The following is a 24,483-nucleotide window of genomic DNA, read 5'->3' as shown; positions in this document are numbered from 1 at the left end:
CAAGTTGCAGTTAATCCTTCTATGTTCTTGCTTGGCCTCTGCTTCCTCATTAAAACTTAATGTCTACGTTTTGAGGTTTCAACTTTGATCTCTACTCAAATAGCTCCCATATCTCCACCTTTACTTCTCATATGCTGGGCTAATTTTTTCCATGTATCCAAAGGTCAATTCCCTTTAGGTGCCCTACCCTCTGCTTCAACTCAACATTTCTAACTACAATCACTTCTCTTCCGATCTCCAAAATCATTTGCTTTCCCAAATTCCCTTTTCCCCCTTATCAACACTATTTTCCTAACCCTCTTTACTTCTCTTATATTCAGTAAGCAAGCCCACTTCTCAATTTCCAACCACAGTCATTTTTCCCAATGCCCATCCTCTGTTCCTGAATAAATGCTATAGCCTCCTGGTCAGTTTCTTGACCTTTAATCCCCAATCGGCTGTTAAGCACATCTGTTACCTTCTCTACCAACCCAAAGTCTGTATCCTTTAATGGATCTCCTCTACAATCTTCTCCCATTTTTAGGGCTTCACTGCTTGTATCACATGCCAGTTTATAGATTGCTTTGGGAATACACTATACTTTTCCTTTTTTTTTTTTTTAAGTAGGCTCCACGCCCAGTGTGGTGCCCAACTAAGGGCTTGAGCCTGAGATCTAGGCCTAAGTTGAGATCAGGAGTTGGATGCTTAACCAACTGAGCTACCTAGGTGCCCCTATACTATAGTTACTAATCTTCTAATTCCTGGATTGACTGAATTCCTTTCTATCACCCCACAAGACTGTATCTTCTACTTCCTTAGAATCCTAACAGACTTCACGGTTTAAGCCAGAAAGATCTGACTTCTAATATGTTTCTTAAACACATCTTTTTCAAGAAAACTCAATGCACTAGACAATTCCCTATTAATGTCCATTTCTGTATAATTAAAGGCTCATAACTGGTTCATTTCAGAGTTATTTTTATTTAGTAACAAAAGTTGGAATAAACTCAGATGATAAATTTCCTCTTAAACTGATTCTAGCCTTCAAATAGCAATGAATTCTAAACGACACAAGAACCCTACGTATAGAATCAGGAAGGAAATAGTGCCACACTGTTCCAGAAACACCATCTGCAAAGAGAGTACACTAAGTGGGACAAATGTCTGAGATAAAAGTCAGTGCTGCCTCTGTCCGTGCTCTAATCTTCATTAAAAGCAACGCCATGTACAGAACTCTGAAAAGTTTTCCCATTCAAGAAAAACTGAGTAAGATCATCCTCAATACACAATGCAACACTTTAAAACATTAATTATAAATTCAATCTTGGTTACTTACCTTCTCCAGGCTGTTGAACAGTTCATATTATAATACCACTTCTCCCCCCGATCATCTCATTTCCCCAGATGATAAAAAATTATCATGCAGAAAAAAAATCTCAAGTTTCTCACACACACATATACACACAGAACACACCAAAGGCTCGAGTTTTCTTTTCTTTCAGTTTATTGTGTACACACACACTTCACAGGTGTTTTTTTTTTTTTAAAAAAAAGTCTGTACACTTCACCAGACAGTACAAACTAGCTACAATATGCTAGCTACACATTAGGACATTAACACAGCCCATGATTTTTGCCCTACAACAGGCAACTGTGCTACTCCAACTCTCTGAGAGAGTTTCCCCAGCTCATGTCACATGGCCCAGGTGCCTCCTCTTCTGTAACTTCCACTTCTGGAACTGGGCCGACAAGCCCAAGCTCTATCTTGTTTACTTCTACTTCAGGTTCAGCTCAATGAGGATACTCTGAAGCTTCACTTTTTCATCTTCATATCTGCTTCAATGGCACAGCGGCGCCCCCTGGTGCCCCCATCCTAGATGACAGGCAGACAAAGAAAGGGCGCATGAGTGAGTTGATTAGGAGGTTAAGAGAAAAGTTGCAACAATGCTGGGGATGTGGTTTCTTGGGGAAGAAGGAAGAGAATCAGCAGAAAAATCCAGGAAATGAGAGGTACAGATCTATCTTCCCACAGAGTGGGCTAAAAAAACTCCTGGCAGTAGTTTGTGAGAGGAAAAGCAGGACAGAGTATTTTGCTCCTGCCCACCACAGAGGTAACTGGGGTTCACCTGGGGTCCCAAAGAATGACTATTAGTCATCCCACCCAGGCCCCAAACCGTGTTCAAAGGAACAGGCAGAGTAAAAGAAAGGTGGGAGGGTCAGAAAGGGTAGTGGGTAGTGAGATTCTTGGCTAACATACCTGTCCAGCTGTTGGTCCCTATAAGAAAGGCCTTTCCTGCAGACTGACCCTGGCACTAGTTCCCTAGCACCTCCTGACAGGTGTTTTCCATGAGATCAGGACAATCAGAAGGCTTCTTTCCATCTGCTGCTCTCTCCCTGCAGCCCAGCTCCTTCCTCTTGTGCAATATTTTGCTGTCTTCAATAGATAAAAGTTCCTATTAACCAGCTTTGCAACAGCCAGCCAATTGCTTGGGGATCCAGAGTCACTGTTGCAGGCCAGTAAGAAAGAAGGGAGATTACAGTGTTCCGTCCGTGGTACAGGCTGATGCCTGTAGGCAAGATGAATTAGTGAACACTTTCGCTGGGCTAGGCCATTTTTACATTTCTAACATGCAAGGACTCTAAAATTTTCAGAGCTCATGAACGTAAGTTGCCTTTGAGGCGACATTAAAAATAAAAATACCACCTTGCATTTGTTTAACACTTTAATTTTTTTTTTTAAGCCAGTTCCATACCTTGATCTCATTTTATCCTCACAACATCCCTGTGAGGTAGGCTGGACAGGTACCTCTTAAATTAGCTCCATCATACAGATGAGAAAAACAAGGTTCCAAGAGATAATCCGGTGAGTTTAAGATCATGTGGTTTTCGAGCTGATGCTCTTCCATTACATCATGCCTCAGTACCCCATAATGAACACAGAGTCAGAGGGTCGTTCAATTCACAGAGAACAACAGTAAGTCTTTAGGGCTAGCTTTACTAAGTTTATCTCAAATTCTACTAGCCACTACTGTATGCGGTACTCATTGTTACTAAGATCCTTATCTTAAATTTTACTGAGTATTTGTGTATCAGGCAACTTAACATTAGGGGAAGAGAAAAAAATTACGTGCTGGGTATTTGCTGGTATGAGGAACACTTATAAAAAGCCAGCTAGCAGCTGCTGCTCTGAGCAATCTTATTTGTAGAAAAGAATTGGCAAAAGGTGGAGTCAAAACTGAGGAGCAGGTACATCCCAGATCCTTACCAAGAATACCTCATTTCAGTCCAGTGAACTCATAAATAGTCCCTACCCAGCCCACACACACACACATGCAGAAAGACAGGAATGCAGAAAATGAGAGATTCTTATTCAACGACCTGAATAAAGAGAAGTTTAAGACATTGCCACAGTCTGCATGTTGAATTTCCCTCTGCCACCCACCCCCAGCAGGAGCTGAGAATCTTTGTGGCAACACCACCCCTTGCAGCCATTCAATACTTACAAAGAGAGAGAGAAGGAAGGCAGGAGAGCCCATGGGGACACTGTCCTGTTAGAGGACAAACAAACACTGATCAGGTTCCACAGAAACTCTCAGCCGCAAGCACCCCAAACCTCAGGACAGAGACACAAGCACCACACACACAAAGACAAAATTTAAAAACTCAAGAACAAGAGGAAAGAGATCCAAAAGCAGTCTGGCCATTATGCTTTCTGGAACAGGAACTGATGGTCCCCAACTGCTGCAAAAGTCATTTCCCCCACCTTGCAAGCACTCACTCAGAGAAATTAATAATGCACTCATTCAGCTCACAATTTTTCATGTGACTGACTAGGCATTTCAGTCACACCAAGTGTCTTCAACGCTTGGATGAGTACATCCAAAGAATTATATGTCTGTATACCACTGGAATACAGAAGCCCAGCAGTTACCAAGTACCAAGTAGTAACCTAAGGCTCCTTGGATGCCTCAGACTTCTAGCTCTGGAACACTGGTATAGAGGCTTTTTCTTGGTCTCCTCACCTTCTCTGAAGAATCCTGTTTGCGGGTAGAATCTCTCCCTCGAAGACTTTTAGCGCTGATTCCAGATTCAGATGTCTGCATAATCAACTGTGTGGCAAGGAATTGCTATAGGGAAAAAAAAGACAGTTGGCCCTTGAGACCTGATCCAGTAGGAAAGAATTAAGACAACTGTAGCTTCATAAATAGAACTTCATTTAATATCCGTCTGCAAACAGCATTCAAATACTTCTTGACTGATTCAAAGTTTAGCATATTAGGTTTTATTCTAGTTGTGCATGCTAAAGGATTTAAATGCCAAATATCTCTAAATTTTTGGCTGTAATACAGAATAAATCTCTCTTAAGAATGAGAAAGAGAAAAAAATCTACATGAACCAAAGGCCATTAGGTAATTTAACTTAGAAGACTATGCAGATATAGACAACATCCCTTGAAGTTCAATATCCCATAAGGGTGCCTGCTAATGTAACTATAGGACATAAGTAGATTATCTGTGATAAAAAGGAAGAAGAAACCATTTGTTGACAGTCAATTATGTATATACTTAATGTAACTTTAAAATATGCATTCAGGGGATGCCTGGCTGGCTCGGTCAGTGGAGTGTGCGACTCTTGATCTCGGGGTTGTGGGTTTGAGCCCCGTGTTGGGTGTAAAGATGACTTAAAATATGCATTCACCAGCTTTTAAAAAATTTACTTCCCCCAAATATTTAAAAACTTCCAGAAACTGAAGTATTTGCCCAAGAAAGGCAGAATATTCTCATAATTCTTTTACCAAACCAACATGAGAAAACCAACACAAATCCATCAAGAACAAAATTTTATGTTCCTGTGTCCCTGAAGACTATTCTAATTAAAAGCCACCAGCACCCTTTCCTGACATCAGTATGAATCCTTCCTCTGAGTATTTTCTTTCTTTCTTTCTTTTCTTAAGATTTTATTTATTTGACAGAGAGAGAGTTAGCGAGAGCAGGAACACAAAGAGGGGGAGTGGGAGAGGGAGAAGCAGGTTTCCCGCCGAGTAGGGAGCCTGATGCGGGGTTCAGTGACCTGAGCCGAAGGCAGATGCTTAATTAACGGATGAGCCACCCAAGGGCCCCCCCCACCACAAGTATTTTCATTTCATCCTTGCTAAAACATTAAAGATCCTCAAAGTACCTGAATCTGCTCTAAGACATCTCGCTGCATTTCTACTGCCATATGATAGACATCGTGGTCTGAGCTGTTATACATTACAGCATTCTGGAACATCAGCATAATATCACGCTGAAATTCAGCTGTGCTGCGGATCAATCCATTTTCAATGTTTTTCTTAATAGTTGACAAATCCATAGGCCTAAAAACAAAACAACAGCAACAGGTAAATGGAGGGGAAGAGGAGTCAACTGGATCCAAATCTTTTATTACCACACTTATCTTCTCATACATACCCTTAGTCTTAGCTGCCAGGACTGAAATGCCAAGCCCTCACCCCACAACATGCACTTAATCCAAAAACCAAAGTCAACCTTTATAATAAGTATCAGCTAAGAAAGGTAATAAAGAGGGTTAATTCTTTTAGACTATCTTTTGTGATCCAGCCACTGAAATGATCAACTTACCACTTGGTCACCTTTACTCACATCAAAAACACTTGCTTTAAATATACCGTCTAAAGTAAAAATCCACTAAGACTGAACAACTTACAATTCAGGCAAGTCAGCATGCTGAGAGGATAATGGCTTACCTCTGTACAATGCTATGGTAGCCAGGTGCTATATCATCTGTAACAGGCTGCAGGAAGACATTGGCATATCTGTCCAAAGAGAGTAAGGTGCAATTACTGACTTATCCTTCAGAAGCAGAGGTGGAGGGCATCTGATTTAAGTAGCTGAAGGTTGTAAAAGTCAAAGCCCCCAATCCCATATAAACACACCCAGACTTTTTCCTAATCACTAACACTGAGGAGGAGCAGGAGAAAATGTTCCTACTGATTGGTAAAACTCACCTATGATTAGCTGCAGCTCTCCATACAAGCATGATAGCTTTCTTCCAGATTTTCTGTGCCTGAATAGCTTCCTGATCTTCACTACAGACAGAGCTGAAATAAAAGAAACAAAGGGGTCCCACTAGGCATAAGTCAAAAAAAAAAAAAAATCCTAATCATTTTTTTGTCAACTATTAGTTCCAGGCCAAGAAAGGGAAGAAGAAAAAGTAAGACTGAAGGAAAAGATCTTCTACTTCTCATCTTCACTGTCTTGACCTCAAAGAAGAATCTCAGATACTCACAACTGCGAAGATGCAGGGCTGCTGGGGATGGAGTCTGCCAGTGTATGGGACTGCAGGGTAGCATTGTGAATGCTAAAGCCATCATCACTCTCGCTCACGGGGGGTTCATTATCCATTTCTGACAAATAGCCTTCTCCTTGATCTTCTTCCTTAGCCTCCTCTAGGCTGGCCGCTTCACTGACTCCATCTTCCTCCTCATCCTCACCTGGGGCATCCTTAGACACAGTGTGCTCCGGTCAACAAATGCAAGCAAAGCTATCCAGCAAAGCATCATTAAACACGATCTTTTGGGTTAGATCAGTTCTAGAAAATGGCCTCACACTGCGTCCTGACTGAGCCCTCTATCACTTATACTACCATCTAATGTACACTCACCGTTTAAGTAATATAGAACCTGGACAAAGAATAAGACCCAGGATCTTTTTAAAAGGAAGAAAAAAAAAGCTACTTACTTAAGACTAAGCTAAGTGGCGTTCCTTCTTTCCCCTTGCTCTTGAGAGGAACTCTGACCCTGGATACAAAGTTATCAAAAATAGTTTTTATTTTGTGTCTCCTCTGATGGAGCAAGCTCACATCGCATTACTTTAAATCTGTTTGTTACTACTACTTTAGTAACTCTAAAAAGAAAATTCTGGATAATTTTCCTTGGATAGTCTAACTAATAATCTGATTTCTCATATGTTCTCCCTGACTCTGGCATCCCTAATTTACTCCAAATCACTCTGGAGATCTCAAAGCTTCGCTGTGCATTATGTGCATAAGAAAGCTCTGTGTGATGTTCACAAACTCTTTCAGATGGGAAGCACATGTGGCCACAGTACTGCCAGTATGCCTAACTGTCCACTGCAACTTTTCCCCATGCAACTCCTTACCAGTCTCATCTCAAAGAATAAGATGCACGTTTACTATAACTCATTAAAAAGGTAGTGCTATCGGGAAATCTAGTCACACAGCAAGAGGAATAAAGAAAAGTCTGAAATACCTTTATCTGGCTTCCAAAAATAGTCCCTGATTCTTCTTTCAATGAGTCTGCAGAGGAGAGAAAGACTACCTGAAGATTTTTCCACCTTAGCCTTCCCCTTCCTATGGACAATAATCCCCTGCAGCTCTCCTTTCCATGCTGACCTATTCTACCTCCTCTACTTGCCCACAACCCACAATCCCTCAGAAGCCAAAGCAAAGGATTTCAAGTTAGTTACAGAGTACAGATATCCTGGCCTTATTATTTACCTGACATTTCAAACTTGTGCTGAGTCTCTGCCTCTAAAGGATCTTCGATGGGATTGGAGCCATGGGATGGAGACAACATGCTTTCAGGAGATGCCTGAAGACCAAAAAGAATAAATACCCTAAGTACCGATACATCACTTCAGCTGACAGTTTATTTTTCAATGACGAGACTACAGAAGAAATTAGTCCTGCCCATGTAACAGGAATCTAACGGTCACCTTTCAAGGAACAGGATAAGCTTATATAGCCATAATCATACCTGTGGGCTTTGGACACATCAACCATGTGAGAATTCAGGAATGCAAGAGGAAAACCAAAGGCCTAAACAGGCACTTCTTACCTAAGGTATAACCCTTCATCCTCCCAACCCTTGATTTTAAATACCTCTGTCTTCACAGTTGTAAGTGGAGTCTCATCGCCTTTCCCACTGGAAACATCTGCTTCAGCAATCTCTCCAGTGGCAATACTTCTAGGTTCCTCGTCTAAGTCCTGACTCCTGAGTTCTGGTGGCTCCACACTTGGGGCTGGAACAACTCCAGCTACTATTTCAGGACCTGAGATGCCTTGTTCTGGTTCTGCAGGTTCCATTTTAATCTCAACACTGGGCTCCCTGATGTCTACCAGTTCATGGATTCCTTTGTTTTCTGTTTCCTCAAAGTCCAGCCTTTCCTGCTTGACTGTCATCTCTGGTGCAGGGAGAGATACTGGCTTGTCCCGCTCCTGCTGGATAGGGTGCTCCCAGGGGCCAGGCAGGGACTGGGGATCATCATTTTCTTCACAGAATGACAGTGCCGCTTCTACTGCTGCCACATCCAGCACTTCAGGATGATCATCTACCTGTCCCATAATACACACACTGTTGAAGTCACAGAAATAAGCCCAAGTCCCTCAATTCTGTTAGCACCAAATGAGATGGCCTCAATCTGTAGCTTCTCTCTCCATCTTCTCCATATAGAAGCAACCAATGGACAGGCTCCTGTCCTGAGCAAACCAGAAACACAGGGATGGCTGGGGAGATGACCAGTGTGAGCACCAAAGGGCTTTGGGACTAAAGAGATGGAGATGGACAGAAGCAGAACTGCTGTTTACGAAATTCTTACTAGAAGAAGCAAGGAGAAGCTGAGGAGAGAAGCCTATGTAGGACTCATGAGATTCTTTTGGGCTTTGCTGAAAGTTACCTTGTCCTCAATGATGGCAATGATGTCTCCAACAGTCTCAAAGTCCAGCTCTTCACCTGTGTAGGACACAGCAATATCCATCTTCTCAGCCAGATCTAAATCTTCCTTCCCATCTATACTGGGAGGCTTTGATCCCCCAGGGGCCTCTGCTACCCCTGATCGGAAACACTCTTCTTTGATAGAATTGATGATCATAGAGATTTCGCTGCTATCCATGGAAACAGTCACAGTATGTGGGTCCCCCACAGCTTCCATGGGAACACAAGTGTCCGGCTGACTCACTGAATAACAGTAAGAGAAAAGCATTTCAGAACCTCATTTGATACCAAGTGACCACCTGGACATCAACCAAAGCTATAGACAGGTGTCAAGTACCCACACACTTAAGCTCAGAAAAAGTTACCTTAGATCTACATCTTTGTATGTTTTCTTCTCCCCAATTTTATCTAGAAAGTAGGGTGAGAACACATTCTCACGCCCACTCATATTTGTATATTTAACCCTTTTCCCCCAAAACGTAAATGCCCACCCACATCTTCTCAAATTCTTGTTTTTCTAAGGATAAAGACAGTACGTGTCCATAGAGAACAGAACAGAAGCATCTGAACTGGAGTTGATGCTCTTGGGTCAGCTTTCTCTGACTGAAGCTCAAAATGAAATTTTGGACCTAGTGGCTGCTCAGGGCGTGGGTCAGGGACGCACCTGGAGCTACACTCTCAGGAGTGGAGACAGCTGGAGCAGAGGATGGTGCTGGCAGCGCAGGCATCATGACAATGGTAGCCTGGGACACAGACTCTACAGGGGGTGGCACAAGTTTAACTGGAGGTTCACTGGCAACAGTAGTGAAGGAAGCAAGAGGAGTGGTGAACTGTGTAGGACCAGCTTCTAAAAGCCGGGAAAGAGTGGGAGCACCTAACAAAGAGGTACACAAAATGAGGTAAGAGGAAAGCACGTGAACAAGAAGCAATAGCCACTTTAAGACTCAACCAAGAAAAGTTTTAGTCTCAAAGAATGAAAGAAACTCCTCTGTCGAATAAGCTCATTATCTATATCCTTACTTTTTCCAACCTTACTAATAAAGATCTTCTTCCAAGTTACGAATGACCCAAAGCACTAGAACACACAATGTGTGTGAAAAATTGGTGGTAGTTTTAACCCCAGAAGAAAATTTAACAGTAACAACAAAATCACGAAAAACTGGTATGAATAAATCTGTCACTTCTGAAGTTAAGCATGCTATAAACCACCCAAACTCAACACCATTCAAATATCCATATCTAAGGTTTAATATTTTGTAAAACTTTTTTTCTTGCTTTACTTTTTCTATCTCACTTAATTCTCATAACATCCTTGTGAAGTACACACACTGCAATTAATAAAAGAGGAAACTAAGGTTCACGAGTTAAATCATTTATCCAAGGCCACAAAATCAGTATGTGGCAGGCTTGACACCTAAATCCAGCTCTCTGGCTTCAAATCTGAATCCCCTGTACTATAACCTCAGGTATCCCAGGAAAAATGCACTTTCCATAATTTTGCAAGCGCCAGGGAAGCAGCTTCACTACTAACCTCACTCTTCTCATCGATATCTATGCTGTAGTCATCCAGAGCTATCAGTACTTTGAAGATAAGAATGGATTTACAATCTGGGGCACTATGTGGTTCAACAGATAAAGTAGCACCAAAAAAAGTTGGGCTTCACATTTACGATTGACAGGTGCTTACTACTGGAGGCTAGAAACCAAAGACAGTCAAAACTAAGATCAACTGTGAAGTCTGTGAAGTCAAGTAGGTAACGGCAAAGTGTTGACTTACCTGAGGCAGCAGGGGAGGCCGCAACAGTGTTGGGTGTTTGCTGCATTTCCCCACCATGTATCATGGGAAGAACCCCGCCTACCTCCAGGAGGACACCTGTACTGTTCAAGTGGCCAGAAGCCACAGCCATTTCACTCTCATTGACCTACCAGGGAAGAATAGAGGTGAAGGCTACACTCAAGCTTTCCTTTACTACCACTTCCCAAAAAAAACTCCAGCAGTTGACCAAACTTCATGAAGTTAATATCCAAAGAGAATAATTTCAGACCCAAGGGAAGCTCTAATTTTTAAAACTTATTTGACAAGAGTTCTCCGGAGAAGAGAACTGAAATAATTGTGGTTTCAGATAACTCAGGACCCAAGGATACTATCAACTTACTGGTTTTTTGTTTTGGTTTTTGTTTTTTAAATTAACATTTAATTAGGAGCTCTCTTTCTCTTTTGAACTTTTTTTTTTCCATGTCATATTTTCGGTCCCAGGCACTCCCTTCCAAAGTACTAAATCACCACAGCTCTCAAACACCCACAGAAGTCTCCATACCAGTCTGGGGCTAGTAGGCAGGAGGCTGCCCTTCTTCAAGAGCTCTGACAGCAGAGGGGAGGGGGGTGGAGTTGCTTTCTGTCCAAGCATCTTTTTCTGGGGTGAATCATCTGTTACTGGGGTCATGGGGGCTTCTAAGGGTGCAGAGCCTGGAGGAAGGGTGTCAGGAATCCCAGGAAACGAGGTGACTGGGGTACTCGGCAAAGTCCCAGGGGTTACCTAAGAGACAACAGAGAACCTTTATCTGACTTCTCAAACTCTGGAAGGTTCCCTACTAATCCGGATGGGTTAGTGTGTCTATTACTTTATTAGTCCTGAGTGAAAATGCCCAGAAACCCTCTACCCCTCCTGCTCTCAGCCACTCATTTCTTCCCCAGTTTTTTCTCTTCCACCCACTCAAACCCACAATGATCCAAACATTCCACCCAACCTGCCTTTTACAATCTGCTTATCCACTACCAATATTCTATTTACAAGAAAACTATCGCTTACTCCCGGAGGACTTTTATAAAACTAGTTTACTTACAAACAATTCTGTAATGTAATATTTTACCTATCTCTCAAAAGGTCAAAAGGCTCAATGTTTTTAGGTCCATCCTTATCTTAGAGCACAGAACATGGCAAATTAAATCTTTAGCATTCAGACCAAGAGAGGAAAATGCCTCTAAGCCAAAAGTGGTTTCCTCATTACTCAGCTCTCTGCTGGCTTATTGCCCCTTTGCTGATCAATTCCTGCAGGTAAAAACATACTCACTCCAGAGGTGGCCTCTTCCATAGTGGTTGCAGTCAAGTCTCCAAGTGGATAATCACCTCCTGGGGAGGCAGAATCTATAGGAGAGCGGACCATCACGGTGGGTAATCTCCGAGGGGGTGTTTTTACTGCTTGACGAGCTAGAACATAAAAGACAACAATTACTAAGTCTTCAAGAGTAAATAAATGGAAGTAAACACTACTCTATTATAATAAAGGACAAATGGGGATGTTGCAGAATTAAAGCAGCATTACAAGTTTGGATTAGAAACCTTTTAACACTTCTGGGAGACAGGTTACTCACTAAGCAAACTCACTGAACTATCTCAAAGGTCCCTGAAGTAGGAAAGTGGTTTAAACATTCCTCAATATCCTCTTCAACAAGTTATTAAGTTTCTGCTTTTAACAAGAGAGAAAGACCTCACTGGCTCAGAGCATGTATTCCTAGACTTACAAATGGTTAAGTTCTTATCCAATGAGTTGGCTATTATTAATCTTCTTACAGGGCTTTGAATTCTAAAAACTTAATGATGTTCAACATCTATATGATAAAGCTCTTGTGTCCTAAAAGGACCCAAAGTCTAGGGAGAACTGAGCAGAACTCATTTTCCAAGAGCTTCTTTCTTGGATATAAAGTGATGTTTTTATTCTGGTAAAAGAGAAGAGGACATAGAAAAGCGCACAAGAAAATCGGCATCAGTAGATTCTATCTTACAAGGTAGTGTTCAACTGTTACTAGCATGCAGTACTGTATAGTTAATTGTTAAACAGTCAAAAGGTTTGGTTTACCCTGATATGCAGCATCCGTAGCCTTCCTCTTTACTTCAGCCTCCTCTTCCTCCAATTTCTTTTTCCTAAAGAGGGAAGTAAGAGTATGATCCTAGCCAGCTCTAGTTCCTCTGTAGGTCACAGTGCCCTCACAAGGAAATTTTTTGCCAGGCTAGCACAAGGCCTAAAAAAGAATCTTTACCAGCAAAAGAGGAAATGTTTTTAAAATAAAAAAAAAAAAAATTTTTTTTAAAGATTTTATTTGTATGACACAGAGAGAGACAGCAAGAGCAGGAACACAAGCAGGGGAAGTGGGGAGAGGGAGAAGCAGGCCTCCCGCCGAGCAGGAAGCCCGATGCGGGGCTCAATCCCAGGACCCTGGGATCATGACCTGAGCCGAAGGCAGTCGCTTAACCAACTGAGCCACCCAGGCGCCCCTTAAGATTTTACTTTTAGGTAATCTCTACACCCAATGTGGGACTCAAACCCACAACCCCAAGATCAAGAGTCGCATGCTCTACTGACTGACTAGCCGGGCACCCCCAAAACGGGAAAATTTTTAGTGTACTGCCTAACTGCCAGTTCTTCATAGGCAAACTGAAGCACCTTTCAAGTTAAAACTAAGTTATGTCCTCACATTGAAATATTCTATCACATTACCTTCTTTTTTTTTTTTTAAGATTTTATTTATTTATTTGAGAGACAGAGAGAGAATGAGAGATAGAAAGCACGAGAGGGAAGAGGGTCAGAGGGAGAAGCAGACTCCCCGCTGAGCAGGAAGCCCGATGTGGGACTCGATCCTAGGACTCCAGGATCATGACCTGAGCCGAAGGCAGTCGCTTAACCAACTGAGCCACCCAGGCGCCCTATCACATTACCTTCTACAAGTCACTCCCCCCTCCCTGCTACTAGGCCACTCTGCAGCTTTTCCCTTCCAGAATCACTCAAGTCTAAAGGGATGGCGGATGGAGGAGATAAACCAGATTACTTGAGGTGAAAAGGGAGTAAAACGAGAGAGAGGTGTACAAAAGGAAGAATAATATAACCCACATCACAATGTCATTGCAAAGCTCATCCAGTCGGCTGTCCATGTGCCCAGCTTGAATTAGTTCTGCATCTCTTTTCAGCCGTCTAGAAAGAGAAATCAGTTACCTGGGTTTTTCAGTCTACTATTTAAAAAATTCTGACCAGTATAAGAAGTCAGCCCCTTTGGTCTCTCCCAACCACCTGGTATTCTCTCTGATAAGTACCTATATTTTTCTTGGGTTTCCTTTATCACTTTCTTTAGTTCCTCAACTCGTTCAGCAGTCAATTTCCTAACAATGACATCTTCAACTGTTTCAACCACTTCTCCCTTTTCACCCCGTTTCCGTCTGTAGAAAATTTAAAAACAAAAACATACATTTGAATAAAAGAACATCTGTTCCCACTCTCAACTGCTTTCTTTGAGCCTCTCCACCATTTAACCATAGATAACTTCTGCTTTATTTTTAATCACCCAGTAATATTAATAGATATAAACCAAACATCCTCAGTGAACACTTTCCACTAAAGAGATGTGGCTTGAATGCCTGGCTTTGTACTCACTTTGGGGTCTCAGTGGTCTCTAGAAGCTCTGAGTACTGGGAAGCACAATGCTATGGAAAAAAAAATAAATATATAAAAATATGATGAGCAAGCCTGGAGCAACCTTTCAAAGTTTTACCATATCAGACTAGGCTTAGAGAGAACTTTATGTAAGGTATGAGTGGTTTCTAGGAGGGCAAGTTACTCTGCAGTCATATCAGTTAAAAATACTCAATACCAGGGGGCTCCTGGGTGGCTCTGTTGGTTAAGCATCTGCCTTCAGCTGAGGTTATGACCCCAGGGTCCTGGGATTGAGTCCCCCATCAGGCTCCCTGCCAAGCAGAGAGTCTGCTTCTCCCTCCAGCAACCCCTGCTTGTGATCTCTCTCTCTCTCAAATAAATAAAATCTTTATAAAAAAAAAAACAAAATACAACTCAATACCAGGACACAGAAAAGGAGTTTTCTGACCTAGAATTCGTATATTTGGGGAAAAACAACCCAATAGCCAATATTTAGAGTTAATATCTACTGAGTAATCACCATATGCAAGGCAATGTGTTAAATGCTTTATAGGTATTACCTCGACCAAAACTTTAGAACAATCCTGAAGCAACTTTTTTTTTTAAAGATTTTATTTATTTATTTGACACACAAAGAGAGATAGCGAGAGAGAGAGAGAGAGAGAGAGAGAACAAGCAGGGGGAGCGGCAGGCAGAGGGAGGAGGCGGCTTCCTGCATGAGCAGGGAGGCCGATGTGGGGCTCGATCCCAGGACCCTGGGATCATGACCTGAGCTGAAGGCAGTGGTTTAACCAACTGAGCCATCCAGGCGCCCCAATCCTGAAGCAACTTTTATCTCTACTTTACAAATGAGAAAACTGAGAATCATGGTTCAAAGATTCTAAATGAAGTGATATTAAACCCAGATCTTCTAACTCCCAAGTTTAGACTCTTATATATTATGTTACACAGATAAGAAAAGTTTATGATATGAACATACATTGATGAACTGGCAAAGAGTAGGAAAAATGAAAAGGTATTCTCAACTATGCTTCCTCTTCACAGTATAAAAGCCTTGTGATTAAAGGGCAGGGCCTGGAAGGGAAACCCACTTCACATCTCTAAGATTGCTCTAAAACAGCACTTGCCGGGGTCCTGGGTGGCTCAGTCATTGAGTGTCTGCCTTCAGCTCAGGTCACAATTCCAAAGTCCAGGGATCAAGCCCCGCATTGGGCTCCCTGCTCCATGGCGAGTCTGTTTCTCCTTCTCCCTCTCCCTCTGTAGCTCCCCCTTCTTGTGCCCTCTCACTTGCTCTCTCTCTCAAATAAATAAAAATCTTAAAAAAAAAAAAAGATAAAACAGCACTTGCTTGGGAACTTACTTTTTGAGAGAACCAGTCTGGAGGGCGGCCAGGTTCTGCAAACGGCTTGATAGCTCTGCTAACTGATACCCTACACAAAATGAGAAAAGGCTATTACACACTAAATAGGAGGGGAAAAGGGTGGTGGGGGGAAGTATGCTAAGAGTTCAAGGTCTGGAGTACAAAATTTAGAATGATAAACTGCCACCAGGAAGTACTCGGAAACATGTGACCATGGAAAATGACACAACCACTTAAGGGGGGACACCTGGGTGGCTCATTCAGCTAAGCATCTGCCTTTGGCTTGGGTCGTGATCTCAGGGTCCTGGGATCGAGTCCTGCATCGGGCTCCTTGCTTTGTGGGGAGCCTGCTTCTCCCCCTACCGCTCCCCCACTTGTGCTCTGACAAATAAAAAAATTTCATTTAGAGGGAAAGAATCATTGCGAAAAAGTTTTCCTAGGTGATATATTTCCTGGGTGAAGTGAAGGTATTAGAACTTAGTACATTATCATTCCTGCTCATTTGGGCAAGCATTTTTATGTTGATTTTGATTCTTTTAGAAGAAATATATCTTTTGAAAAGCAATTTGTAATGTATTCTAGACTAAAGTTATCTTTTGATCCACTAATACAACTCCTAAGAATCTATTAATAAAAAATAATCTAACAAAGAAGCAAGTATCAAGAAGAAAGCACCACGCAGACGTGATCAGACTGAGGAGCAGTAGGTTTTTCCTAAATGCCTGCAAGGGATGTTTAACTTACAGTACTTCACCTCTACAAAATATTAAGTAGACCATAAAAATAATTATAAAATATATGTGGTGAAATGGAAAATATACACCACATAATATTAACTGAAAAAAAAATGACACAACTATGATGCAATCATGCAACCTATTAAAAGTTGTAAAGGTAAAAATAAAAACAGGACTAGAATGGGATCAAGGAAGAGTGTGGGACTTTAATTGTGTCTATGTTTATTTCTTGAAAAAGATCCAAAGTGGGGCGCCTGGGTGGCTCAGTCAGTTGAGCATCCAACTCTTTTTTTTTTTTTAAGATTTTATTTATTCATTTGAGAGAGAGAAAGAAAGAAAGAGAGAGAGAGAGAGAGAGAGCACAAGAGGGGGGAGCGGGAGAGGGAGAAGCAGACTCCCCACTGAGCAGGGAACCCGATGTGGGACTCGATCCCGGGACTCCAGGATCGTGACCCGAGCCGAAGGCAGTTGCTTAACCAACTGAGCCACCCAGGCGCCCGAGTGTCCAACTCTTGATTTCGTCTCAGGTCATGGTCTGAGGAATCTGAGATTGAGCCCTCTGCTGAGCTCAGAGCCTGCTTGAGAGTCTTTCACCCTCTGCTCCTCTCCCTGCTCATACACGCTTACTCGCTCTCTCTCAAATAAATAAAATTTTTAAGTCTTGAAAAAGATCCAAAGAAAACATGACAAAATATTAAGATCTGTTAAATCCAGGCGGGGTACATGGATACTCTATATTATTCTCCACACTTCTTTATGTGGTTGAAAAACTATGTAACTTTATTTTTTAAAGACTCTATTTACTTATTTGAGAGAAAGAAAGAGCATGAGTTGGGGGAAGGAGCAGAGGGAGAGGGAGAAGCAGGCTCCTTGCTGAGCAGGGAGCCTGATGCGGGGCTTGATCCCAGGACTCCAAAACTATGACCCAAGTCGAAGGCACACGCTTAACCAACTGAGCCACTCAGGCGCCCCTAGAATTATTTTATAATCTCAGACGAGGGTAAAACTTTCTAAATAGGTCACAAAATCTAGGAACTGTTAAAAAAATTAATAAATAAACTACATTTTAAAAGTCTTAATGGCGCCCCTTTAAGGCGCCAGGGTGGCTCAGTCAGTTAAGCATCTGTCTTTGGCTCAAGTCATGATCCCAGGGTCCTGGGATCAAGCCCTGCATCGGGCTCCCTGCTCAGTGGGGAGCCTGCTTCTCCCTCTCCCTGTTGCTCCCCCTGCTTGAGTCAAATAAATAAAATCTTTTTTTTAAAAGATTTTATTTATTTATTTATTTGAAAGAGAGAGAATGAGAGATAGCACAAGAGGGAAGAGGGTCAGAGGGAGAAGCAGACTCCCCGCTGAGCAGGGAGCCCGATGCGGGACTCGATCCCAGGACTCCAGGATCATGACCTGGGCCGAAGGCAGTCGCTTAACCAATTGAGGCACCCAGGCGCCCTCAAATAAATAAAATCTTAAAAATAAATAAATAAAGTCTTATTATATAAGGAGCCCTTCCCCAATTAAACAGAAAGACTAATAAACAGAAAAATGAGAAAAAGCAGTTTACAAAAAAAGAAATACAAGTGGCTCCTTAACACACGAAGATATTCAACCTCACTCATCATAAGATAAATGTAAATGAAAAACATGGAAACTATTTCTCACCTTTTATAATACTGTCAAACATCAAAAATATCTAACAACCAGGACATAAAAAAAGAGGCATTCTGATATATTACCGATGGGAGTATAAAGTGAAACAAGCTGAATAGGGCAATTTGAAATATTTATTAAACTCTAGGAACACATATACTCTTTGACCCAGTAATTCTGCTTTCAGTTAATATATAACTATGCAAGGTTATATCTGTATTAGCAAATTTCCAAAATAGAGTACCAGTTTATTTTCTTTTTTAAAGATTTTATTTATTTGACAGAGGGAGAGCACAAGCAGGGGGAGCGGTAGAGGGAGAAGCAGGCTCCCCCACCCCCTCCAGCAGGGAGCCCGATGTAGGGCTCAATCTGGGGATCCTGGGATCATGACCCGAGCCAAAGGGAGATGCTTAACCAACTGAGCCACCCAGGCACTGCTAGATACCAGTTTAAAAAAAAAAAAAACAGAGTACCAGGGACGCCTGGGTGACTCAGTCCATTAAGTGTCTGCCTTTGGCTCAGGTCGTGATCTCACCATCCTGGGATCAAGTCCCAAATCGGGCTCCTCGCTCAGCAGGGAGCCTGCCTCTCCCTCTGTCTGAAGCTCCCCCTTCCTTATGCACATGTGCTCTCTCGCTCTGACAAATAAAATCTAAAAAAAAAAAAAAAAAAAAAAGTACCAGTTAAATAAATTATGGTGTATCTGTACCAATACCATGCAGCTGCTTAAACAGAGTGAGAGCTTCATATATACTAAGTTAAAGTAAAAAAGAGAAGCAGTGGCAAAATACTGATACATACAGTATAAAACCATTTTGTGTTTAAAAAGTAGGGGGATAAAGAAGACATGTATTTGTTCATGTATATAAAATTAATGCTAGAGGGACACCTGGGTGGCTCAGTCGGTTAAATATCTGCCTTCGGCTCAGGTCATGATCCCAGGGTCCCGGAATCGAGTCCCACATCGGGCTCCCTGCTCCAGCAGAGAGCCTGCTTCTCCCTCTGCCTGCCCCTGCCCCCTGCTTGTGCTCTGTCCCCCTCTCTAATAAATAAATAAATCTTTAAAAATAAAAACAAGGGTGCCTGGGTGGCTCAGTTGGTTCAGCGACTGCCTTCGGCTCAGGTCATGATCCTGGAGTCCCGGGATCGAGTCCCGCATCGGGCTCCCTGCTCAGCAGGGAGTCTGCTTCTCCCTCTGACCCTCCCCCCTCTCATGTACTCTCTCTATCTCATTCTGTCTCTCAAATAAATAAATAAATAAAATATTTAAAAAAAAATAAAAAAATAAAAAATAAATAAATAAAAATAAAAACAAAATAAAATTAATGCTAGAGAAACACAAGAAATGAAACTCTAAGAAAATGCTAACACTGGGAGATGAGGTATAGTGATGGAAGACACTGTGTACCATTTTGAATTTTGAATCTTATGATTTAGTACCTCCTCAGAAAATACAATTTAAAATTTCAAAGTTTTGGGCGCCTGGGTGGCTCAGTTGGTTAAGCGACTGCCTTCGGCTCAGGTCATGATCCTGGAGTCCCGGGATCGAGTCCTGCATCGGGCTCCCTGCTCGGCGGGGAGTCTGCTTCTCCCTCTGACCCTCTCCCCTCTCATGTGCTCTCTCTCTCAAATAAATAAAATCTTTAAAAAAAAATTAAAAATTAAATTTCAAAGTTTTGAGGGGCACCTGGGTGGCTCAGATGGTTAAGCGTCTGCCTTCAGCTCAGGTCATGATCCCAGGGTCCTGGGATCGAGTCCCGCATCGGGCTCCCTGCTCCTTGGGAGCCTGCTTCTCCCTCTGCCTCTCTCTCTCTCTTTCATGAATAAATAAATAAATAAAATCTTTAAAAAAAATAAAAAATAAAATTTCAAAGTTTGGGGACACCTGGGTGGCTCAGTCAGTTAAGCGTCCAACTCTTGATTTCAGCTCTAGTCATGATCTCAGGGTCATGAGACTGAGCCCTGTGTGGGGCTCCACGCTCAGCCTGGAGTCTGCATGTCCCTCTCCCTCTTCCTCTGCCCCTCCCCCCAAATATTTTTTAAAAATAAAATGCCATTTTTACTTAAAAGTGTTCTTATACTATTTTTAATATGATATTTATCACATTAGTGTGATTCATTTTGTCTTGGGGTTTATCATTTAATTTGGTTCAAGAACAGCTATTATCTAGGATATCCAGATTTCACCTTTAAAAAGTTATTTGAGGGGTGCCTGGGTGGCTCAGTTAGTTAAGGAGCTGCCTTCAGCTGGGGTCATGATCCCGCAGTCCTGGGATGGAGGCCCACATCAGGCTCCCTTCTCAGCAGGGAGCCTGCCTCTCCCTTTCCCCCAATCCTGCTTGTTCTCTCTCTTTCTCTCAAATGAATAAATAAAATCTTTTTTTTTTTTAAGATTTATTTATTTGACAGAGAAAGAGATAGCGAGAGCAGGAACACAAGCAGGGGGAGTGGGAGAGGGAGAAGCAGGCTTCCTGCCAAGCAGGGAGCCCGATGTAGGGCTCGATCCCAGGACCCTGGGATCATGACATGAGCCGAGGGCAGACACTTAACAAATGAGCCACCCAGGAGCCCCAGTAAATAAAATCTTCGAAAAAAGTCATTTAAAAAATATATAAGGCTGCAGAATTGCTAAGTGTGACCAATAATGGTGCCTCGGAAAACTCTTATGAACAATTAAGGTAGTAGAGATGTGCCACAGACACAAATTTGAATATTAATTATAAGGCTTAGGACAATTAAAAGATGTCCTTAGGGGTGCCTGACTGGCTCAATCAATACAGCATGCAACTCTTGATCTCAGAGTTGGGAGTTCAAGCCCCACCCTGGGTGTAGATATTACTTAAAAATAAAAATTAAAAAAATTAAAAAAAAAAAAGGTGTCCTTAGATCCTGAGGAAAAATAGACAAATGTTAAAAATAAAAAGGGGTACCTGGGTGGTGCAGTCAGCTAGGTGTCTGACTCTTTGTTTTCAGCTCAGGTTGTGATCTAGGGCCTGGTGAGATGGAGCCCCCATGTGGGGCTCCACTCAACACACAGTAGTAGGCTTAAGGCTCTCTCTGTCCCCCCTGCCCCTCCCTTTTCCAGTGGGCGCTTTCTTTCTTTCTCTCTAAAATAAATCTTGTCAATCAGAGAAAGACAATTATCATTTGATCTCACTCATATGTGGAATTTAAGAAACAAAACAGAGGATCATAGGGGAAGAGAGGAAAAAATAAAACAAGACAAAATCAGAGAGGGAGACAAACCATAAGAGACTCTTATCACAGGAAACAAACTGAGGTTACTGGAGGGGGGGGGGTGGGGGGGATGGGATAACTGGGTGATGGACATTAAGGAGGGTTCCTGATGTAATGAGCACTGGGATTATATAAGATTATATAAGACTGATGAATCAGTGACCTCTAGATCTGAAATCAATAACACATTATATGTTAATTAACTGAATTTAAATAAAATTTTTAAAAAACAAAAGGAGAAAAAATAAATCTAAATAAATAAATGGGTATGCACTAGAAGTAAAAAAAAGACTAGAAACCACAGTTCTACTTTACGGCCCTTAAAAAGAAATACTGAGTGCTAAGACAATATCAATAGGGAAAGAACAGTGTTGTTAACAAATACTGGAAACTGGGACATATCTATGGGCAAAAAAGACCCCTGCCTTACAACATACACAAAAATTAACTCAAAATGGAATGCCTGGCTGGCTCCGTCGGTAGAGTATGCAACCCTAGATCTCTCAGGGTCTTGAGTTCTAGCCCCAAGTTGGGAGTCAAACCTCCTTTAAAAAAAAAAAAACCTAACTCAAAATGGATCATAGACCTATATACGTAGAGCTAAAACTCTAAAGCTTTGAAAAGAAAACACAAAAGTAAATGGTTTCTGAGCCATGACACCAAAAACATAAGTGACACAAGAAAAAAATAAACTGGACATATCAAAATTGAAAACTTTTGTGTTGTAAATGGTATTAATCAAGAAAGTAAAAAGACAATACATAAAATAGGAGAAATATTTGCAAATTATCTGACAATTTGTGTCCGGAATATACAAAGAATGTTAAAACTCAATAATAGTAATAATATAAAGAATCCAGAGGATCGGGGCACCTGGGTGGCTCAGCTGGTTAAGCGTTTACCTTTCACTTAGGTCATGATCCCGGGGTCCTGGGATCGCTGCTCCACGGGGAGTCGGCTTCTCCCTTTGCTTCTCCCTCTGCCTCTTCCCTTTCCTCCCTACTCATGCTCTCTCCCTCTGTTTGTCTCTCAAATAAATAAATAAAAACTTAAAAAAGAATCCAAAGGATCGGAGCAGACATTTTTCTAAAGAGACACAAATGACCAATAAGCACATGAAAAGATGCTCAACATTAGTCATCAGGGATATGCAAATCAAAACCACGATGAAATACCATCTCATACCACTAGCAAGACACAAAGGCACACAAAGAAAGTGGGGCCTTCATTCATTGCCTGTGGGAATGTAAAAAATATGAGGCCATTTTAAAAAATAGTTCAGTGGGAGGCACCTGGATGGTTCAGTTGATGGAGCCTCTGACTCTGGATTTTGGCTCAGGTTCTGATCTCAGAGTCCTGGAATCAAGCCGAGTCAAGTTCCATGCTCAGGGGGAAGTCTGCTTAAGGATTCTCTCCATCCCCCTGCTTGCGTGCTAACGCTCTCTCTAAAATAAATAAATAAATCTTTAAAAATTTTTTTAAAAAGTTCAGCTGTTCCTCAAATTATAGGGTTCCATTTATATGAAATATCCAAATAGGCAATCTATAGATAAAGAAAGTAGACTGTCTCTGCCTGAGGGTGGAGGTGGATGACAGGGAGGTGGAGAGATTGTAAAGTGACAGCTAAAGAAGGGATAAGAAACTTCTTTTAGGAGTAATGAAAATGTTCTAAAATTAGAACTAGAACAGAATTAGACTGTGGGGGCTTGTGGGTGGCTCAGTTGTTTAAGCCTGTGCCTTCAGCTCAGGTCATGATCCCAGGGTCTTGGGATCCAGCCTGAGGCAGGCTCCCTGCTCAGCAGGGAACGTGCTTCTCCCTCTCCCTCTGCCTGCCTCTCTGACTACTTGTGCTCTCTGTCAAATAAATAAGTAAAATTAAAAAATAAAATTAGACTGTGATAATGATTACACAACTCTGTGAATATACTAAATTATGTGTATATACTAGGTTAATTTTATGTTTTTTGAATTAAATCTCAATAATGCTGTTAAAAAATACTCCTTAAACGCTAGTATGATTATAGGAATCCACCAGTGTAAAAAAAAAAATGCCCAACAGTTTCTAAGACCCAAGAATGCAGCTATCTTAGATACCTTACCAATTTTGATCTCCACTCCTCATGACCGAAGAGGCTAAACAGAGCTTCTCTCGGATGGACCATGGCTCTGTAGGGCCAGTACTCAGCAGCTTGTGTTCTAAAAGGAGAAAAGTCTTAGAGAACAACCACTGAGGCACTAGTTCTAAGGCCCAAAGGAAGGACTAAAAGCCTAATGCAAAACATCCCACCTTGTGGAACAAAGTGAGTTACTATCACGGAATCTTCATTTTCACCTCTCTACTAAAATATCATAACGATTCATTCCCCGCAAAATTGCACTGAGTATCTGGCAAAACATTTTACTTCTTCAAATGACACGGCTACTTTGTTTATTTTAAAAAGGCAGGGGAGAATGTCAGAGTAAGATAAGGCAGTTCTCACGACAGGCCCAGTTTTAAGACCAAAAAAAAAAAAAACAAAAAAGACTACTTGATTCCAATTTGAACGCGAGGGCTTATTTCCCAGGATTCCGAGCAGCCGCTCCCCTCCCCCACCTACTGCCCTGCCTCCTTCCTAGCATAAACTTGTTTACTTTCCTCGGTACTTTTACCCCCATGTAGCTGTCGGACATAATAAAAGACCTTTTCAACGTACGAAACAGGAAAATGGCTGAGATGCACAAAACGCAATTTCCCTAGCGGCCGAAAAAGCTAGAGTTAAAGTACCCCTTTTCTCTGGGAGCTGGACCACGGGACTCACAAACGCTGGCCAGAAACCGAACGGCTCTCTGAGAGCAGATTGCTCCCTGTGGCTCACAGCATCTCTTCGTCTGCACACCCAAGTCTCCTGAGCCCCTTTATCTCGCACCCCACAGAGTTACCAAACACATAAGGATTCGCTGAGCTGCTTCTCTCAAATCCCCGCAGCCTCCCTCAGACCCAACACCCTACACTTCTTCTGGGCCTCTAATCGTTAATCTTCACGATACGGTCGAGTGCAGGTCCCTCAAGACCCTGGGCTCTTGGGCAATAATTGTTCCTAATCCCCAAGCGTGTGACAGAAATCTGGTACCTAGCCTCTGGTCTAAAAGGCCTTCCACGCAAAGACAGTGGACATACTTACTACCCGTTCCGGTCGCCATCTTGGCCCTGAAGTCTCCACCCCCCTCAGGGAAGACGGTCTAGTGCGGCCCAAGCCCGGGAACTCTGGGAAATAGAGTCCGGGAGTTTGTTCGCGATGCCTCCTGGGAAGCGTAGTCCCAACCCCCAGGATGAGCAAGCCCTAAACCAGGCTTCTTGGGTGCTCCTGGGAAGGAATGTGCTAAACGAG

At 42.2% G+C, this 24,483-nt stretch overlaps 1 protein-coding gene across 13 annotated transcripts; it reads right to left on the bottom strand.

The window, feature by feature from the left end:
• Window positions 1-1,460: 1,460 nt before the first annotated feature.
• Window positions 1,461-24,432, bottom strand: BRD8 (bromodomain containing 8). 13 transcript variants are annotated; one of them, XM_025852191.2, is made up of 22 exons: window positions 24,277-24,432; window positions 23,215-23,311; window positions 15,498-15,567; window positions 14,138-14,187; window positions 13,801-13,923; window positions 13,601-13,681; window positions 12,572-12,636; window positions 11,786-11,922; window positions 11,032-11,250; window positions 10,491-10,635; window positions 9,378-9,587; window positions 8,676-8,956; window positions 7,882-8,334; window positions 7,498-7,591; window positions 7,250-7,296; window positions 6,268-6,482; window positions 5,987-6,079; window positions 5,726-5,794; window positions 5,158-5,335; window positions 4,002-4,106; window positions 3,483-3,527; window positions 1,461-1,852 (listed from the first exon to the last, which is right to left on the bottom strand). In XM_025852191.2, exons 1-22 carry the CDS (start codon window positions 24,293-24,295, stop codon window positions 1,793-1,795), a joined length of 2,856 nt encoding a protein of 951 aa, XP_025707976.1. In that variant the 5' UTR covers window positions 24,296-24,432; the 3' UTR covers window positions 1,461-1,792. The 13 variants fall into 13 exon arrangements, with proteins under 13 accessions (XP_025707976.1, XP_025707980.1, XP_025707979.1 ...); XM_025852195.2 differs by having other exon boundaries at window positions 9,378-9,470; XM_025852194.2 differs by having other exon boundaries at window positions 24,273-24,291.
• Between the last annotated feature and the right edge of the window lie 51 nt (window positions 24,433-24,483).

This window comes from Callorhinus ursinus, unplaced genomic scaffold (assembly GCF_003265705.2).
Source record: "Callorhinus ursinus isolate GAN/ISIS: 27379988/994484 unplaced genomic scaffold, GSC_fseal_2.0 scaffold83, whole genome shotgun sequence".
Lineage (NCBI taxonomy): Eukaryota > Metazoa > Chordata > Mammalia > Carnivora > Otariidae > Callorhinus > Callorhinus ursinus.
The sequence above is the reverse complement of the archived record's forward strand: the minus strand, read 5'-3'. Positions and strand labels throughout refer to the sequence as shown.